This window comes from Chiloscyllium plagiosum, unplaced genomic scaffold, assembly GCF_037043375.1.
Source record: "Chiloscyllium plagiosum isolate Xiang-an unplaced genomic scaffold, Cpla_swu_hap1 HiC_scaffold_19, whole genome shotgun sequence".
NCBI lineage: Eukaryota > Metazoa > Chordata > Chondrichthyes > Orectolobiformes > Hemiscylliidae > Chiloscyllium > Chiloscyllium plagiosum.
In genome coordinates this window covers 40,297,442-40,318,529 of record NW_028270157.1, presented here as the reverse complement: position 1 = coordinate 40,318,529, position 21,088 = coordinate 40,297,442, and the positions used below count along the sequence as shown (strand labels likewise).

Sequence of the window (21,088 nt, the reverse complement as noted above, 5' to 3'; positions counted from 1 at the left end):
TGTACAGTTGCAGCAACACTTTCCATTCTGTCGAGTGCAGCAACAATACTTGTCGAGTTCTGGCTGCGAAACGTAATCATGTAAATGATTAGGCTGCACAAAGTTTCCATGTTTCCTCCATGTGAAGCAGTGAGTGTGGGCTGTGCACGCATTGCAACCTTCAATTTTGTTTCTTGCCTTATTTAATTTTGTGGACAAAAATTCTAATCAAAGCACCCAGAAAGTCAAATTCTGGCAGACATCAAATGATTTCCATCAAAACAAACAACTTGGAAAAAAGTAATGTTGAGTTGGAGAGCTCTGGTTAGCAAAAAAGTTACTATTTCATCACTTTGAAAATAAATATCACTAAATTATATAAAAAAACACATGCTTTCTAGTAAATTTCATGAATTGTTTATTTGCATATTTGCAATGCACTTTGTGACAATCTAGAAGTTTAATAATTTACAAAGATGAACATTTTCTTTTTTCTCAAACTTCTACGGTTTCTCAAATTTGAATCTTGAGATCTTCATTAAATCGGTATAATATAATTGTACGCAATATACATAATATACTACATTGGAGCAAAGCTGTTTTAAGTATTCTTATTGTAATCATCTTGTGACAATTCCCATCTCTGAGCTTGACATAATTTCTGATGTCGTTATCAATGCAGTTAAATAATGATCACTCTTCCCCATAACAGCAGGACTCTGTTCTGGTGATACCGCAAATTATAACAATGAATTCTGAATGAATTCATGTATCTTGATGAATTATGCAACCATAAGACATTACTCATTTCAAGTTAAAATTTCTCATTCAGAAAAACAAACAAGCAAAGATGAAATTATCTTTTCTGTCAAAATAGCTTAATACAAATATAATTGTATTCAGGTTTATATTGTTATTTCTATCTATATTGTGCTCATTGTCTTAATTTGCCTACCTTGTACTGTCCCAAGTTTTCACAGCTCTAAAGTCTAGAGTTTAAAATTAGTAACAAGTCTTATTTGAGGGATTTGTCTTGATCATTTATCCCTTTTGCTCCCTCTGCTATTTTTCTTGCTGCACATCCACTCTTTAGATTGAACAAGGACAAACGTTTTGGCCAGCAAATGCCTTGGATATTGTGACCATGACAATATGTTGTTATTGTTGAACACTGTGGAGGAGCTGAACATTCTTTTGGTTCTTCTCAGTACCATGATCAGACCATTAAAAGTCTTAAAATTGCTAAGTTAATAGGTTTCGGGGACAAGATGAGCACTAGCTATATTATAGTAGATGCAGACAGTTTTACAAAAAAGACTATGTTTACAGAGAAGACATAAATTTTTTAAAAGCAGTACATTCCACATTTATTTTGAAGGAAAAGAATGTCCAACAACATCTTATGATTTTCACTTGAAGCATTGACTAGTGAAAATGTTTACAGTTTAAAAATGCTACGTTTGTGGCCTCATACTTTTGAGTTTACTGCAGGTACTTCTGAAGTGGAGACAAGGTGTTTGGTTGTTGGCGATGTAGACCCTGAAGAATGTTGTAGCTGATGTATGGCTTGATGATCTTTAAGAATGCTCAGGACGTCATCTAGTTTCTGGTCTATCTGTGTGATCTGTCAACAAAAACATGAGTTCATCAGCATCACCCTCACCTTTTTATTACTGCATTTACAAGATGACTGACCTTTTCTCCTGCTGTATTCACAAACCTCCAACTGCTATTCTTTTTCTCTTTCATTATGTTTAACACATTGCAAAGTGGGAACTTTTGTTCACAATTTGTAGAATACCAAGATACGAATCAGTTTATAAAAAGATGTTTTGCAATGTACTTATTGAAGACAAGACCAATGATTAATGGAAAATGGTCCAGATAGAACTCAGTGAATTAAATGTAATTTATGACGACACAGATGAGTTTGTCCACCTACAATGAATAAGTATATTTATAAAATATATTATCCAATATTTTATAGGAAACCACAATTTTCATTTAGTTAGAATATTTGCAAGGGATGCTGTGAAAAAATAATTTTAAAATATCTTTGAAACAAATCTAGGAAAGTTAAAAGTCATCTTAGTGTTCCAAGGTTGGGAAAATGTGCATTCTGGTAAATGTTCTTTTTTATTTTCTTCAAGAAAGACCAACATTGCAAACCCTAACAGGAATTAACTTCTAAATTTACAACATGACAGAAAAATAACACCAATTGCATCATCAATGACCTTTCTTCAATCATAAGGGAAGAAATGGGAGATTTGCTGATGATTACACGATATCTTTTGTGACTCCTCAAGAGACAAAAGTGGTTTAGAATCATATGTAGCAAGACTTGTACAATATCCAGGTATGGGCTGACAAGTGGCCAGTAGCATTTTGTGTCACACAAGTGGTGGACAATGACCATGTCCAAAAAGAAATTTGTAACCATCGCTCCTTGACATTCAATGGCATTGCTATCACTGACTCCCCAACTATCAGCATCCTGGGGTTACCATTGACAAGAAGTTGAACAGGATAGCCACATAAGTACTATGGGTACAAGACCAAGTCAGAAGTTAGGAATCTTGCAATGAGTAACCTACCTCCTGACTGTCTAAAGCCTGTTCAGCATCTACAAGGCACAAGTCTGGAGTGTAATGGAATTCTACCCACTTGGCTGGGTGTGTGCATCTCTAACAAGCTTCTAGAACTTTGACACCATCCAGAACAAAGCAGCCCACTTGACTGGGACCACATCTACTCCCTTCACCACTGATGCTCAGTAGCAGCAGTGTGTATTAGCTACAAGATGGACAGTGGAAAATCACCAACGATCCTTCAACAGTGCCTTTCAATCTCATAATCACTACTGTCTAAAAGGACGAGGACAAAACATGGTAACACCTCCACTTGCATGTTCCCCTCCAAGTCATTCACCATTTTGACTTGGAAATATATTGCCACTTGTTAATGTTGCTGGGTCAAGATCCTGGAACTCTTACAGAATTGTGGGTTTGCCAAGAACAAATGAACTGGAACAGTTCCAAAAGGCAGCTCACAATCAACTTCTCAAGGCACTTGGGGATATGCAATAAAAGGTAAGCCAGGAAAGCCTGTATCCCATGAATAAACTTTCAAAAAAAAAACCAAGATTTTCTGTCCAATTTCTTTAAGGGAATCAAAGAAATTCCCAGCATGTATGCAGAGTGATTATAAATGTTAGGAAAATTTCCTTCATGCAGAGATGCTGCAATGCTTTGCCATGGGTAACAGTTTGAGAGAGACTACATCAGTGGTTATCAAATTGTTTTTACTTGGCAAAGTGCTGGCACTGATCTAATGTGCCAAAAGGTCTCCTTTTTGCTGTTAGCTACTGTGATTTTGCATCATGAATACGTTTTACAGTAATACAGCTCATTATTCTTAATGTAATATTATTCTGTTTCTTTGTGCATGACGTTTTGTGAAGCTATTCATCCAGGAATATATTACTTACATTCTGATGTAGAATCAGCTTTCAGAAACATTTTCGCATTTCGTCACTTTCTATATCTGCACTGCCACAAATAAATATAAATAGCTGCTATAGTTATTTTTCTGACCACAGTAAGGCAGAAAATAATTGGCTAATGTAATGCTGTCTTTATATCTAGAGTATAAGGTGTAGAAATTATGCTACAGCGATATCAAACCCTGGTTAGACCTCACATAGAGTACTGTGAGCAGATCTGAGCATCACAGCTAAGGAAAGATGTACTGGCCCTCCAGGGAATATAAAGTAGATTTACAAGAATGATACTTGGACTTCAGGGGTGAAGTTATGTGGAATGATTTTATACAAATTAGACCTGTTTTGTCTTAAATTTAGAAGGTTAACGAGTGATCTGATCAAAGTCTTCAAGATTTTAACAGGAAAAGACAGGGTAGATAAACTATTTCTACTGGTCGTAAATACTAAACCCAGGGGGGCATTGTCTGAGAATTAGGGATAGATCATTTAGGAGAGATGTTAGGAAACACCTCTACATGCAAAGGGTGGTTGAAGTTTGGAGCTTTCTTCCACAAATAGTAGTGGATGCTGGATCAGTATTAACTTTACATCCGAGATAGATACATTTTTGTTAAGCAACAGTATTAAGGGGTATGGGCCAAAGGCAGAAAAATGGAGTTAGATCACAGATCAGTCATGATCTCATTGAATAGTGGAACAGGCTCAAGAGACTTAGTGCCCTACTCCTGTTCCTATAAAATTCTCTGCTGTCTGTACAGATGACAATTGAGGGCATTTCATTGCAAACCTGTATTGGCCTCCTCTTATATCTGGGAAATGAATATCATGGTTGGGACCAAAAAACAACAGGTTGTGAGTGAATATGTGCAATTGGCTTTGTCTTGCCTCCAGCACTCTAGAATGTAACCTGCAGCATGAAAGTATGGATCCCAGAGCATCAGCAATTGTAGTTGTACCATGTCTTCTCCAGAATTAAAATTTAAAACAGTAATGACAGGTATTCAGTGCATTATACCTTTGCTATGTTAACTCTTTGATGGATCTAACCCACTCTAAATACCTTGACCTTTCCTTGTATGCTTTTATATTCTGACTTTTCAAATAGAGTAACAGTCCCAGTTAAATTATGTAATATTTTTTCTTCAATAGCCACCTATGAAACATGCCGAGACAGAATTTCAGTTTTCTGATTATCTATTCCAATTTTAATGGAGAGAAATTGCAAGCTATTAATTCAGTTTCTCCTGGAAGTTCTGAAGTCTATTGCCAAAGTTATGAGATAGTCATCAAAACCCCACAGAAACCCAGGCACCAATATTCTAATAATCTTTTTGTGAAAACCATTTCTTGTATCTCTCAATAACCGACCATATTGTAATCCTGAGTCTTTGCCACCAGTTTGCCACCTTCACCAACAGGAATAATGGGCAAGAATTGAATCAGGTCAATTCTGCTCCGGTGCCAGAGATTTCCAGGAAGACAGTGAAAGCCTGTTTTAGGCAAGTAAGCAAAGGTTTTGCCACATTTTCAATGAAGTTATGGTGGCACAGTTCCTGACTAATTCCCATTAATAATTTTGCAAAGTTTTTGTAATTTTATAAACCCGTATATGCAGGTTTATTTTACAAAAAGTATGCATTGTGATCAAGCTATAAAGCAAATAGACACCTTGCTGGAGACGTTTTACATTTAGAACATAGAGCATAGAACAGTACAGCACAGAACAGGCCCTTCAGCCCCGATGTTGTGCCAACCATTGATCCTCATGTATGCACCCTCAAATTTCTGTGACCTTATGCATGTCCAGCAGTCTCTTAAATGTCCCCAATGACCTTGCTTCCACAACTGCTGCTGGCAACGCATTCCATGCTCTCACAACTCTCTGTGTAAAGAACCCGCCTCTGACATCCCCTCTATACTTTCCTCCAACCAGCTTAAAACTATGACCCCTCGTGTTAGTCATTTCTGCCCTGGGAAATAGTCTCTGGCTATCGACTCTATCTATGCCTCTCATTATCTTGTATACCTCAATTAGGTCCCCTCTCCTCCTCCTTTTCTCCAATGAAAAAAGTCCGAGCTCAGTCAACCTCTCTTCATAAGATAAGCCCTCCAGTCCAGGCAGCATCCTGGTAAACCTCTTCTGAACCCTCTCCAAAGCATCCACATCTTTCCTTTAATAGGGCGACCAGAACTGGATGCAGTATTCCAAGTACAGTCTAATCAAAGTTTTATAGAGCTGCAACAAGATCTCATGACAAACTCAATCCCCCTGTTAATGAAAGCCAAACATCATATGCTTTCTTAACAGCCCTGTCCACTTGGGTGGCCATTTTAAGGGATCTATGTACCTGCACACCAAGATCCCTCTGTTCCTCCACACTGCCAAGAATCCTATCCTTAATCCTGTACTCAGCTTTCAAATTTGACCTTCCAAAATGCATCACCTTGCATTTATCTAGGTTGAACTCCATCTGCCACCTCTCAGCCCATCTCTGCATCCTGTCAATGTCTTGCTGCAGCCTACAACAGCCCTCTATACTGTCAACGACACCTCCAACCTTTGTGTCATCTGCAAACTTGCTGACCCATCCTTCAATCCCCTCATCCAAGTCATTAATAAAAATTACAAACAGTCGAGGCCCAAGGACAGAACCCTGTGGAACACCACTCACCACTGATTTCCAGGCAGAATATTTTCCTTCTACTACCACTCGCTGTCTTCTGTTGGCCAGCCAATTCTATATCCAGACAGCTAAGTTCCCCTGTATCCAATTCCTCCTGACCTTCTGAATGAGCCTACCATGGGAAACCTTATCAAATGCCTTACTGAAGTCCATATACACCACATCCACAGCTTGACCCTCATCAACGTTTCTAGTCACATCCTCAAAGAACTCGATAAGGTTTGTGAGGCATGACCTGCCCATCACAAAGCCATGTTGACTGCATTTAATCAAGCCATGCTCTTCCAGATGGTCATAAATCCTATCCCTCAGAATCCTTTTTAACACCTTGCAGACGACAGATGTGAGACTTACTGGTCTGTAATTGCCGGGGATTTCCCTATTTCCATTCTTGAAGAGAGGAATTACATTTGCCTCTCTCCAGTCCTCAGGTATGACTCCAGTGGAGAGCGAGGATGCAAAGATCTTCGCAAGTGGCGAAGCAATTGCATTTCTTCTTTCCAAAAGCAGCCAAGGACAAATCTGGTCCGGGCCTGGTGACTTGTCAATCTTAATGTTTGACAAAATTTTTAGCACATCAGCTTCCTCTATCTCTATCTATTCCAGCATGCACACCTGCTCTTCAAAGGTTTCATTCACTACAAAGTTTGTTTCTTTCGTAAAGACAGAAGCAAAAAACTCATTTAGGGCTTCCTCTGCCTCCTCAGACTCCACAACGAGTTCCCTATGCTATCCCTGATCGGGCCTACTCTTTCTTTGACCAATCTCTTATTCCTCACATAAGTGTAAATGCCTTTGTGTTCTCCCTAATCCGTTCTGCCAAGCCTTTCTCATGCCCCCTCCTGGCTCTCCTCAGACCATGTTTGAGCTCCTTCCTCGCCTGCCTGCAACCCTCTGGAGCTGAGCTTGACCCTAGCTTCCTCCACCTTATGTGAGCTACCTTTTTCCTTTTGACGAGAAGCTCCATCGCTCTTGTCATCCAAGGTTCCTTTACCTTTCCCCTTCTTGCCTGTCTCACAGGGACATATTTATTCATCACTTGCAACAACTGTTCCTTAAACAGTCTCCACATGTCTATAGTGTCTTTACCATGGAACAATTGCTCCCAGTCCATGCTTCCTAACTCATGTCTAATCGCATCATAGTTTCCTCTTCCCCAATTAAATATCCTCCCATTTTGCCTAATCTTCTCCTTCTCCATAGCTATGTAGAATGTGAGGCAGTTGTGGTCACTATCACCAAAATGCTCTCCCACCACAAGATCTGATACCTACCCCGGCTCGTTTCCAAGCACCAAGTCTAGGATGGCCTCTCCCCTCGTCGGCCTGTCAACGTACTGAGTTAGGAAACCCTCCTGAACACACCTTACAAAAACAGCTCCATTCAAATCTTCTGCTCAAAGGAGGTTCCAATCAATATTGGGAAAGTTAAAGTCACCCATTACAACAACCCTACTACGTCCACACTTTTCCAAAATCTGCCGACCTATGCTTTCTTCAATCTCCCTGCTGCTATTGGGGGGCCTGTAGTAAACCCCTAATGAGGTGACTGCTCCCTTGCTGTTCCTAATTTCCGCCCATACTGACTCAGTAGGCAGATCTTCCTCGACAATGGAAGCTTCTGTAGCTGTGATACCCTCTCCGATTAGTCGTGCTACACCCCCTCCTCTTTTTCCCCCTTCCCTATTCTTTTTAAATGCTCTAAACCCTGGAACATCCAGCAACCATTCCTGCCCCTGAGAAATCCATGTCTCTGTTATGGCCACAACATCATAGCACCAGGTTCTGATCCATACTCTAAGTTCATCACTTTTATTCCTGATACTCCTTGCGTTAAAGCAAACACACTTTAACTGATGCCTTGGTTCCTTCCCAGGAAAATCCTTCCCACTAGCTGGTCTACCTCTTGCTATTGCCTCATCTGCATCAACTCTCACTTCCGGTATACAATGTTCAATGTTTAAAAAAAATCCAAAATAAAAGTTGCAGCTTCTTTGACTGTATAAAAGGATGTATTCTAACAAATAGCATTTCACTGTACATAATTTATGTGATAGTCTTAAAATTAAAAAAACTCTTGATTTTCTAATTTTCTGTATAGCATCACCTAGATTCTATTTGTGTCAGGAGGCACCTTACCCCCAATGCTCAGCTGGTAATTTTCTGATTTGCATAAGCATAAAAGAAGACACTTTGAATACCATTTTTGCATTACTTCACTCTGTTCCACCACTTCCTTGTGAGTGACATCTGGCCATCTCTTGGCAGTACCAAAGAAGGTCATGCTTAAACGTACAATTTAGTGAAATTGAAATTGATCTCATTAACGTTGTACAATTATTTTCTGTTCAATGCACAGTAGCACTATATCCATTTTTACAACAATATTTATGAATTGGCTAATTATTTGCCTACCTATTAACAGTGGATTATTGCTAAATTTAATCGTCTACAGATTAGTTCAATAGGTCTTCAAAACTTCGTAACTTTAGTCTCACCTTAGGTAAAGCTTAAGATTAAAAATGGCAGGCGATCTCAGAACCATGTTATAGTTCTTTTGCTCAATGTGGTAGCTCAGGGGCACAGCTGATGCCCCTGGCTCACTCACATGCAGGAAGTGGGTCCAGTTGCAGCTCTTGTTAGACCGCATGACAGCTCTGGAGCTGAGGATGAACTCGCTTTGGAGTATACACGATGCTGAGGGGGTCTTGGATAGCACATTTAGTGAATTGGTCACATCGCAGATTAGGATTGCTGAGGGAGAAAGGGAATGGGTGAGCAAAAGGCAGAGAAAGAGCAGGAAGGCAATGCAGGTGTCAATTGCTGTTATTATTTTAATTATTATTTAATTCATACTTTAATTATTATCAATTGTACTAATTACTGTCATATAATAATCCCCACCTTGCATTGTAAGACAAGTGTGTTTTCTTTTTAAGACTCTTGAGTGGTTTATCCTCAACTGCTGATAATTAGACAGTCCTTTAGATTTAATATGGAAAGGTGACAGCAAACTACCCCAAACACAGGTCACCAGTGTTGGTGCCCAGAGTCCAATCCAACAAAGTTGGCAAACCCATTGACAAAATATGAAATCAACTTTATGTTTCCTTGCAAATGGTAATAGTGGATAATTGGGCACATAGAGGATGATGCCTTGAGACGGGTCATGAAAATGAAATTTGCTAAATGTAGATTATTGGTTATTACAGTGCATGACATGGTAAAATTTCAGAATCCACAGTTAATTCATTAAATAGTAATTTGCATTTTCTATTTGTGTGAATGAAGGATCATTTCTGTTTTATTTTTCTAAAATATTCATTGATTATCTAGGAACTCAAATTATGCACCTCATATTTCCTGTTAAGACTGCTGTAAAAGTGAAGGGGTAGCAGAAAGTTTCTCCATTTAAATTGCTGTCCTCATTGTGTATATGTACATATATCTTTATAAGTATATGTATTATTATATATTACCGCTGATGGGACCAGTTATTCTCTCATTTATTGCAATAAAAGACAACCCTAGTGTAGCTGAATCAGGTCCTGTCATTGTATACGTTGCAAGACAAATACCAAGCAAAATAAATGTAAACTAAGGTAATTGTAATTCATTTCCAAGCTCAGTTCAATCATTGGCCAGAATGGGAGGTTTTCTTCTGTTCATTGTGGGGAATTAATTTAATTTTTGGTCAATTTTGTCATCAATTTAACCTTTACTTTGATAAGCTTATTCAAGTATCAGAATAATGCTAGCTTGAAACAACATTGTAAAATATAGAATGGCTTTGACTTAGTATTGAGCTTCTGATAACAGGTTCCATTATTATGGGAAGAGTGATACTCAGTGAAAGACATGGCATTTTTTCACATAATTAGAGAGAAAATGGTAGAGACCATACTCCTTAGTTACCCTCGCAGATTTCTGCAGCAATGTATTATTTCTGTGCTCTGGTAGCTGGTCTCTCTTTTTATCCTCTTGACTTCTAAATCATGTTTAATTTAGCTCAAGATCTTTAACAGGATTTGTAACATAACTAAGGTACTTAGACTCACTGAATTAAGAATTTTTTCTGGTAACTCTAGTGTCCTGGTGTCTCACTTTACAATCGCTGCTGTGGCATGTTTCACAGTTTTCTGGTCATTGCAAAATTCATAGACCTCTGAACAAAGCAATACAGTTTTATCATCCTTGGCCTCAAGAATAACATGGATACCAGCCAATTGCATCAATACCATTGAGTCTTAAACATTTTGGGAGGTGAGATAGCCCCAGTGTTGTATGAGTAATTCTCACCAAGGACCATTGCACTGTAGGAGGCTGTCTACACTATCACTCACCATGGCGTCGGTCTGATAAGGCTCACTTGGTATGATATGATACAATAAAACCACTTGCTAGTCTAAAGAGAAGAGGCACATGTCTAAAACAATATGTTGTCTATTGCATGTGAACATCTGAGTACAAGTTATGCTGTTATGATAGATGTTGTTATAGAGATAACAAGAAGGAACTTTATAGAAATCCTCAGCTGTTCTTCCGTCAGGCCCATTTGACATCATTATAATGGTAGTGCTACAGGCACTCCTCAGTATTGACCCTTCCAGAGCCTTACACATCTTTTTTTCTCGTTATTAATATCATACATTTGAGTTGATAATTAAACTTACCAGGACCACAAAGAGTCTGACAGTCATAGTGTCACAGAGATGTACAGCACAGAAACAGACCCTTCTGTCCAACTCTCCATGCCGATCAGATATCCTATATAAATCTAGTCCCGTTTGCTAGCATTTTCCCCATCTCACTGTGAACCTTCCTCTTCATGTATTCATTCAGATTCTTTTTAAATGTTGTAATTGCATGAGCTTTCACCACTTCCTCTGGCAGCTCATTCCATGCACACACCACCCTCTGCATGAAGAAGTTGCCCCTTTGGTCCCTTTTAAATCTTTCCCCGCTCACCTTAAATCAATACCCTCCAGTTTTGATTCTTCACCCCAGGGAAAAGACCTTGTTTTTTTACCCTATCCATGACCATCATAATTTTATAAATCTTTGTAAGGTCACTACTCAGCCTCTGACATTCCAGGAAAAATAGCCCCAGCCTATTCCGCCATTCTTTATAGCCCAAACCCTCCAACTCTGGCAACATCCTTGTAAATGTTTTCTGAACCCTCTCAAGTTTCACAGCAGGAAGACCAGAATTGCACGCAGTATTCCAAAAGTGGCCTAACCAAGGTCCTGTGCAATTGCAACATGACCTCCCAATTCCTTTAGTCAATGCACTGACAAATAAAAACAAGCATACCAAACACCTTCTTCACTATTCCATCTATCTGGGATTCCACTTTTAAGGAACTATGAACCCGCACTCCAAGTGTTCAGCAACACTCCCGAGGACCTTACCAAATCTTGCCCTGATTTGCCTTTCCAAAATGCAGCACGTTACATTTATCTAAATTAAACTCCATCTGCCACTCCTCAGCCCATTGGCCCATCTGATCAAGAATTCCTTAGTACTCTGAGGTAACCTTCTTCACAGATCTTGGTGTCATCTGCAAACTTACTAACCATACCTGCTATGTTCACTTCAAAATCATTTAAAGAAATGATAAAAAGCAATGCACCCTGCACTAATCTTTGTGGCACACCACTGGTCATAGGCCTCAAGTCTGAAAAGGAATTCTCCACCACCACCCTCTGTCTTCTTCCTTTGAGCCAGTTCACATCTCTCCCCCAGTCTCTGATTTCACAAAGTCTGTAGGTTTTACACAGTCAAGAATGAGATTGCATCCAGCATGTGACACAGCTCAAGTGCGTATAGAGTTCAGAGAATTTGGAGGCAACAAGGGAATAGAACTGGTAAATGTTTCTTTTCTTTCTCCATTTTAAAAACTGAAAATTCTGTAGTCTGGTGAAAAGGTTAATAATGTAGCTGACTCAGCTGATTGGTGCAAAGGGGAACAGATATTTTTTGCTTGAAATATTTTTGGCTCAGAGTTTGTGAAATTTTTTTTAACAGGTTAAATTGAAGCCCAGGGTGAGGGGCCCAGCACAAAACAGTGATATCACAGGTAAACCATTAGGTTAATGGCTGAAGAGAGCTACTAATTTGATTATCTAGTACTTTCAGAAGGTAAATAGAGAAAATATTTAAGGCTATAAACTAAAGACCAGTACAAAATTTTTAAAAATCAAATTAAGAACGAACCATTTAAAATAGAGATGCTGTGCCAGGCGATATATTGTAACTGCATGAGCTGGTGGACCTCATTATCATTTGTAGTGACCGCATCTGTAGCAAGTGTTGGTTGCTCAAGTAATTCTGGATCAGAGTTGATGAACTGGAGTCTGAGGGGGAGAGGTACTTGGACACTGTATTTCAGGAGGCAGTCACATGCCTTGGGTTAACTATCTCAAATTTGGTCAGTGATCAGAGATAGGAGGGTGTGACTACAAAGAAGGCAGATAGAGGAATCTAGGAGGTAGTGTTGAAGCAACCTCAGCCCTTGAGCTTTTTGAACAGGTTTGAGATTCTGAAAGAACTGCGGATGCTGGAAATCAGAAACAAAGACAGAAGTTGTTGAGAAAGCTCAGCAGATCTGGCAGCATCTGTGAAGAGAAATCAGAGTTAATATTTCGGGAAAGGGTCACTGGATCTGAAGTGTTCATTCTGATTGCTCTTCACTGATGCTGCCAGACATGCTGAGCTTTTCCAGCAACTTCTGTATTTGGTTGAGATTCTTGTTCCCCATGTGGATGGAAGTTGGGCTGTCTCTGAAAGTCTCTGGCTATCCACGCTATCTGTGCCTCTCATCATCTTGTATACCTTTGTCAGTCCAAAGATGTGCAGGTCAGGTGAATTGGCCGTGATAAATTGCCCATAGTATTAGGTAAGGGGTAAATGTAGGGGTATGGGTGGGTTGCGCTTCAGCGGGGCGGTGTGGACTTGTTGGGCCGAAGGGCCTGTTTCCACACTGTAAGTAATCTAATCTAATCTAATCTCTCATCCTTCTTCGCTGCAATGAGAAAAGCCCTAGTTCCCTCAACTTTCTTCATAAGATATGCCTTCCAATCCAGGCAGCATCCTGGTAAGTCTCCTCTGCACTCTTTCTAAACCTTCCACATCCTTCCTATAATAAGGCAAACAGAACTGAACAGAATATTCCAAGTGTAATCCTAATCAGGGCTTTATAGAGCTGCACCATAACCTCGCAGCTCTTAAACTCAATCCCCTTGCTAATGAAAGCCAACACACCATATGCCTTCTTAACAATCTTGTCAACTTGGGTGGTACCTTTGAGTGATCTGTGGACGTGGACCCCAAGGTCTCTCTGCTCCTCCACACTTCCTTAACCCAGTAATCTGCATTCAAATTTGACTTTCTAAAATGAATCACTTCACACTTTTCCAGGTTGAACCCCATTTGACACTGCTCAGCCCAGGTCTGCATCCTGTCAATGTCCTGTTGCAACCTACAACAACCCTCCACACTATCTACAACTCCACCAACCTTCGTATCATCAGCAACTTTACTATGCCACCCTTTCACTTTCTCATCCAAGTCATTTATAAAAAAAATCACAAAGAGCAGATTCTTGTGGAACACCACTGGTCACCAAGCTCCAGGCTGAATACTTTTCATCTACTACTACCCTCTGTCATCTATGGGCCAGCCAACTCTGTATGCAGACAGCCAAATTTCCCTGTATCCCATACCTCCTTACTTTCCGAATGGAGAACTTTATCAAACACCTTACTAAAATCCATGTACACCACATTCACTGCTCTACCTTCATCAATGTGTTTTGTCACATCCTCAAAGAATTCAATAAGGCTTGTGAGGCATAAGCTGCCTCTCATAAAGCCATGCTGACTATCTCTAATCAAGTTATTATTTTCCAAATAATCATAAATTCTGTCTCTCAGAATCCTCTCCAATAACTTGCCCACCACTGACATAAGACTGACTGGTCTGTAATTTCCAGGATTATCCCTATTCCCTTTCTTGAACAAAGGAATAACATTTACCACCCGCCAATCTTCTGGTACTACTCCAGTGGACAATGAGGAAGCAAAAACCATTACCAAAGGTGCAACAATTTCTTCCCTTGCTTCCCATAATAAGCTTGGGTATATCCTGTCTGGCCCAGCGGATTTATCTATCCTCATGTTTTTCAAAGTTTTCAGCACATCTTCCTTCTTAACATCAACCTGTTGGAGCATATCAGTCTGTTTCATGCTGTCCTCACAAATGTCAAGGTTCCTCTCAGTAGTGAATACTAAAGCAAAGCATTCATTAAGGACCTCCCCTAACTCCTCCAATTTCAGGCACAAGTTCCCTCCACAATCCCTGATCGGCCCTACCCTCACTCTGGCCATCCTCTTGTTCCTCACATAAGTGTAGAACTTCTTGGGGTTTTCCTTAATCCCACCCGCCAAGGCTTTTCCATTTTCCCTTCTAGCTTCCTAAGTCGATTCTTCAGTTCCTTCCTGCCTACCTTGTAACCATCGACAGCCCTCTCTGATCCTTGCTTCCTCAACCTAAGTAAGCTTCCTTCTTCCTCTTGACTAGATAGTCCACATCTCTCCTCTTCTTCCCACCTGATCCCAGATCCAACCCTCTAAATTGGCACCACCCTCTCAAACTGTTCTACATGTCCATCTTCCTTTCCACCTATCTCCTCTACCCTCCCCTCCAAGCTATCACCATCACCACCATCTGCATCTACCTATTTCCTTCCCAGCTACCTTCCCCCCCATTCCCATCCCTACCTTCCTATTTATCTCTCAGCTCCCTTCCACCCCACCACCATATTCTTGATGAAGGACTTATGCTTGAAACATCGACTCTCCTGCTCCTTGGATGCTGCCTGACATGCTGTGCTGTTCCAGCGCTACACTTTTTCACACATCTCTTGTCATCCAAGATTCCTTCATCCTACCATCCCTCCTTGTCTCGGTGGGACAAACCTATCCAGCACTTGCAGCATGTTTCCCTAAACAACTTCCACATTTCTGTCACGCATTTCCCTGAGAACATCTGTTCCCAATTTATGATCCACAGTTCCTGCCTAATAGCACTGTAATTCCCCCTCCCCCAATGAAATGCTTTCCCATACTATCTACTCCTATCTCTGTCCATGATTATAGTAAAGGTCAGGGAGTTGTGATCACTATCACTGAAATGCTCGCTCACCAAGAGATCTGACACTTGACCTGGTTTGTTGCTGAGCATCCAATCCAATATGGCCTCCCATCTAGTCAGCCTCTCTACATATTGAGTCAGGAATCCTTCCCAGACACACCTGACAAAATTCTGCTCCATCCAAACTATTTGCACTAAGGAAGTTCTAATCAATATTAGGGAATTGAAATCACCCATGACAACAACCCTGTTACTTCTGCACCTTTCCAAAATCTGCCTCCCAATCCCAGTTTATCATTTTGTAAATGATAAACTGGGATTGGGAGGCAGATTTTGGAAAGGTGCAGAAGTAACAGGGTTGTTGTCATGGATAATTTCAATTTCAATTTACAAAATGATAAACTGGACAGAAAATTCAAAAAACAGTGTCCAGGTTTGTGCATACTGCTATATAAAGAAAATGAATGTTGCTTGTTCTGGATTCATTGTTTAATTTTCAATGCTCCTTAGGACAAGATGGGTATGGACATAGTTTGAAAACAGCATTCATGATTGGTGTGCCAGTCTTCCAATGCATTGGCAGCACATTGCTATTTTCAATGCTGGGAAAACCAGTATACTGTTTGTCAGCAATTAATTGCCTGTTGTTCACTTTGAACAACTTGCTAACAGCCTGACGCGACTAGATGGTGATTCATAAATCCTGGACTAGGAAAACCAAAGGCTCAATTTGTTAATGCTCTCACAGTAGCAGAATTGAAGTTGGAGGTCTGTAAAATTAAACAATGATATTTCTGCTACCTATTGACCCACCTCTCTTGAACCTTTTTGAAAGATCATGGAGAAAATATTGGGCAGCCCGGCAACACTTGAATCTATTGAGGCCATTAAAAGGTCAATAAATGCTTACTCAAGTGCTTTACTTCATTGTTACTGGTCCAAATAATAGACACAAACTATTCAGGTCATTTGGCAGCCTTAGCTGCATTGAGTTGTTGTTGGGTCTTTGGGAAGGACTTTCATTGATGGTCCAATAATCCCATTGGAGGCACATCCCTCTAAAGATGATGTTTCTGCTGAAGTAAAATTGTTGAAAAAATAAGGATCTAGCATATTTTTGTGGATCATTTGGCCACTTGTCTGTGCCATGAGGTTGCACACCTTTTGACCACCTGTCCACTGTAAGGTGCAAGGCAATAGTAAACACAACAAAGGCTGCAGTCTGCCTTTGAGCATTACATCTTGGAGTGAGTTCCAGTCCCTTGGCCGTACTTATAGCTTCCAATTGAGCACTGAAGTCACCTCTGGCTCAATTGGAGCATCTGCTTTTTAAAATAACATTACCTCAGTAGTACGGATGGAGTAGGAGTTGTAGGCCAAGACTCAGAAATACACCTAAATAATTCAAAATCAGAAGTTTTGTCATATAAAAGATGCAATCCAATTCCATTAGCGAGTAATACCTTTTTAAAAATGTGCAAAATTTTCATTCAGACAGCCTTCAATTTTTTATTTATGGATTATTAAAATGTGTGCAATTTTCACTTGACTTGCTTTTATCATAATTGGTGGTAACAATTTTATGTCAACACTTCAAACTGTAATTACCAATCAAGATATTATAAGTAGTATTTCCAATGTAAACATTTTGGAGTCACCATGTAAGTTCAGACATCTCACTACTGGCGGCATTTAGCACATCCCTGTTCATGCTCACTGCTGTTTGGCCTCTACTGTTGCTTGACCTGTTGCCAGTTTCTAACCTATTTCTCTAGCTCTGTTCCTTGGCCAGACGTTTCTAAGCTTTCCTGTTGCCACGTTAACTGCTGTCACCTGCTTCCAACCTCCACAACTGACCATAAGAAAAAACATTACATCATACTCAGCTTTGGCTCAAAAGAAAAGGGCAGGCTAATTTGGCCAAAGATATATCTGTCTGGTTTCTGTTGTGCTCCTTCTATATCGGTTATGCCTCTCCTCTCATTGCAGTTGCTATTGCTGCCCCAATGATAACTGGCATCTCCTAACATAGTGAGCAATGTCAGTAGAGATAACCCAACGTATTTGGTGACTGCATCATTTGCTAATCTCAGTAGATTATGTTTTCAGAGAAAGCAGAAATGAGGACAGTTTGGGTTTGGCAGAGATGCCTGTTACAATCAAATAGCCTGCCAAACTCACTACCTCATCTAATGCATCAAACATTTACAACTTAGGGAATAACTGAACAGAAGCAAATGAAAAAGAGAAACTATTTAAAACAAAAAACCATTGCAAAACTCAAAGACGTCAATGAACTACAAAGCACTGGAAAGCACAACTAGTGAGATTTCTTTAGCCAGATATATTAATTGAATTTTATTGTCAGAGGTTGAAATTCATACACCAAAAATGGAATGATAGCCTCAACTCTTGATGAACTTGAGTAGTTGGATTAATATCAATTACTTTTTAAATAGATTGAACAATGTTCAAAAACTGTGGTTCCTCACAGAAGCACTGGTCATTGTTGCTCCTGGCCTGCAGGGGAGAGAGAGGCCTGCCAGAGTTTGTGGAGTCAGTAAGATCCTCTTGTAATGGAATGGGAGTGCAAACTTTGCTCCAAATATATTAGCAGCCATCTGTAAATGGTGCCTGAAAACTCAAGATAGCTACCCTGCTCCAGCTTGCATCCTATCCCCAAAACTGGTATTGCAACAGTTTGTTTAACCCACTCACTAATGAAATACATTTAATGGTAAGGTCCTAGGGAGTGTTGCTGAACAAAGAGACCTTGGAGTGCAGGTTCATAGCTCCTTGAAAGTGGAGTCGCAGGTAGATAGGATAGTGAAGAAGGCATTTGATATGCTTTCCTTTATTGGTCAGAGTATTGAGTACAGGAGTTGGGAGGTCATGTTGCAGCTGTACAGGACATTGGTTAGGCCACTGTTGGAATATTGCATGCAATTCTGGTCTCCTTCCTATCGGAAAGATGTTGTGAAACTTGAAAGGGTTCATAGAAGATTTACAAGGATGTTGCCAGGGTTAGAGGATTTGAGCTACAGGGAGAGGCTGAACAGGCTGGGGCTGCTTTCCTTGGAGCGTTGGAGGCTGAGGGGTGACCTTATAGAGGTTTACAAAATTATGAAGGGCATGGATAGGGTAAATAGGCAAAGTCTTTTCCCTGGGGTCGGGGAGTCCAGAACTAGAGGGCATAGGTTTAGGAAGAGAGGGGAAAGATATAAGAGAGACCTACTGGGCAACGTTTTCACACAGAGGGTGGTACGTGTATGGAATGAGCTGCCAGAGGAAGTGGCAGAGGCTGGTACAATTGCAACATTTAAGAGGCATTTGGATGGGTATATGAATAAGAAGGGTTTGGAGGGATATGGGCTGGGTACTGGCAGGTGGGACTAGATTGGGTTGGGATATCTGGTCAGCATGGACGGGTTGGACCGAAAGGTCTGTTCCCATGATGTACATCTCTGTGACTCTATGGATAATGGTCCTGCTTCTTCAGCTATTACTATAGCAACAAGCTGTAATCTTTGCTTTATTGTTCACCATACTGCCTTCCCTGGATTTACATCCAATGAGATTACCTTTCAATATTCTCGGAATGGGGACCAGATGGGGAAGCCCTCTCTGTAAACTCTGAGGCATTCTGTCAGTGTGACTATTGCAGTGGGATAGGGATAACAGTATCATGTGTAAATCCCAGAAACAAGTGCAGTGCATCTGTCACTTTAAATAGTCAGTTTATTAATATTTTACTTCTGAGTTTGAATGATGCAGTCTCAACTCCAATCTTTAAAAGACTAATCCAAAGAGGGAATTTGGAGTAATTGGTGTTAGAATCATGAAATTGTGTGATAATGGATTTCAGATGTTCAAAGATTGCATCTTGCTTTTATGAAGTCTCTTTAATGTGCTTCTGGGAGCTGAGAGTAGGTAGAGAAACATACACCTCCACAACCATTGCAGGAAGAGTCTGGCTATGGTTTTAGAGAGGTCATGGTCAGAAATGGCACTGAAGGTCAGCAGCAGAGATATTGAATGATATGCTCCTCAATTTCATGTAGGAAACACTTTTGTGATTTAAATAGGGCAGGAAAAATGAGTACAAATACACATTTATCTATATCCTGCTATTTGCAACATCCCTCTCATCACTCTTTCTTGTCAAGTCTACATCATTATATCATTCCACCACTTCCCTTACTACTGCCTGCCAGTGACAACTACCCTCTCCCATAAGCAATTTTAAGTTCTTCTCTGAAGGTTACTCTCACCAAGTCAAGACATTTTTTGTTTCTGTTGTTTGGATTACGGACTATATCTTAGAAAAGTATACTGTTTTAAATGAAAGGAACTGTGGAAGCAGATGTTACAGTCTGAAAACAAGCTGCGATAGCTCATTATGAGTTGTGTTTACTCTGTTGTTTTGTTCAAGGTTTGGGGAAGATGCTGGAGAATCATTGCACATGGATGTGTTTTTGGAGGAGCTTTGCCCAGGGATAGGCTGTTGATTGGTTTTCAGTTAGGACAAGCTGTGCAGGTCAGCTGTGCATAGCAACAGTTAGCTCCTGGACAGGTAGAAAGTTCGTGTATGAACAATACAACAGCAGAAAACCTCCAAATGCTAAAAATACAGTATCTCTCTCTCTCTCTCCCCTTTCAGATAGGGAACAAGGGATTTAGAAGGTAGTTAATTATACTCACTCATCCTTTATCTATAAGTTGCTGTCTCTAATCAATGACCAAGAACTGAACAATGAGGGTGCCAACTGCCCTGTAAAGAACTGGGATGATTTGGAAAGGGGAAAATTGGAGGTCAGAAGGAATTGTAGAAAGCAAAGGGTATCTCAATGAATCCTGTGGACTGGTGCTATTGAACTGTGTTTCCTAATTTTTCTTCTCCACCCATAACGTATTTTTTTTATTTGTTCAGGTCTAACTGCATGGAAATGTAATGGTTTAAGAAGGCATGGAGTGAATTCAAAGAGTTATAACTTGATAATTCATATTTTGTTTGCTTGTGGTTAGAAATAATTTATTTGCAATAAATAAATTAAGTACAGAAACCTGGTCAGTGTTTTCTGTTAACCCAAGTTTGTCAGATAGAAAAAAAATAGGACTTTGGTTTATTTGATTAAGTCTTTAACTTTGTAATGATCACAGGCGTAGTGTGACATAAGTATCAGTGGGCTTTCCCAGGTGGAACATGATGCCAAATTCTTGTGTCAATTGTGTGAACATATGCCATAACAGTCACTCTTGGTCTCCTCTTTCCTTTGTTACAGTGTGGAGATAGAGAATGCTAGGAAGAGAACTAGAAGTGGCTTTCACAGATTTCCAAGCAAACAGCTGAAGAAGAGGAAGCACTGGATACTGTAACATTTTGATGTTCCAGATTATTTGAGTTGGGAGATAGGGACCCCTTGATGCTGTTGATTGTCATATTTCTGCTTACTGAAGATCCAGTCTAAGGCAGTCAAGGTAATAACTATTCTACTTTTGTTATGCAGCTGAGTTTCAGGCTGTTTAGCTTCCCAGAAGTATACTGCTGAGTCCAGGGTCTATTAGAGTAATAGAGGTGTACAGCAATGAAACAGACCCTTCAGTCCAATTTGTCCATGCCAACAGATATCCTAAATTAATCTAGTCTGATTTGCCAATATTTGGCCCATATCCCTCTAAATTCCTATTCATATAACCGCCCAGATGCCTTTCAAATGTTGTAGGAGACAGTGAGGTCTGCAGATGCTGGAGATCAGTGTTGAGAGTA

General features: G+C 40.1%; 1 protein-coding gene across 1 annotated transcript in view; it reads right to left on the bottom strand.

Annotated features, from left to right (window-relative positions):
- Positions 1–401: 401 nt before the first annotated feature.
- kcnq1.2 (potassium voltage-gated channel, KQT-like subfamily, member 1.2) overlaps positions 402–21,088 on the bottom strand; it is a 599,569-nt gene continuing 578,882 nt past the window's right edge. Inside the window, exon 19 of the mRNA XM_043709474.2 lies at positions 402–1,603. Coding sequence (XP_043565409.2) covers positions 1,448–1,603 — 156 coding nt within the window. The 3' untranslated portion in view covers positions 402–1,447. The remainder of the gene's footprint in view (positions 1,604–21,088) is intronic.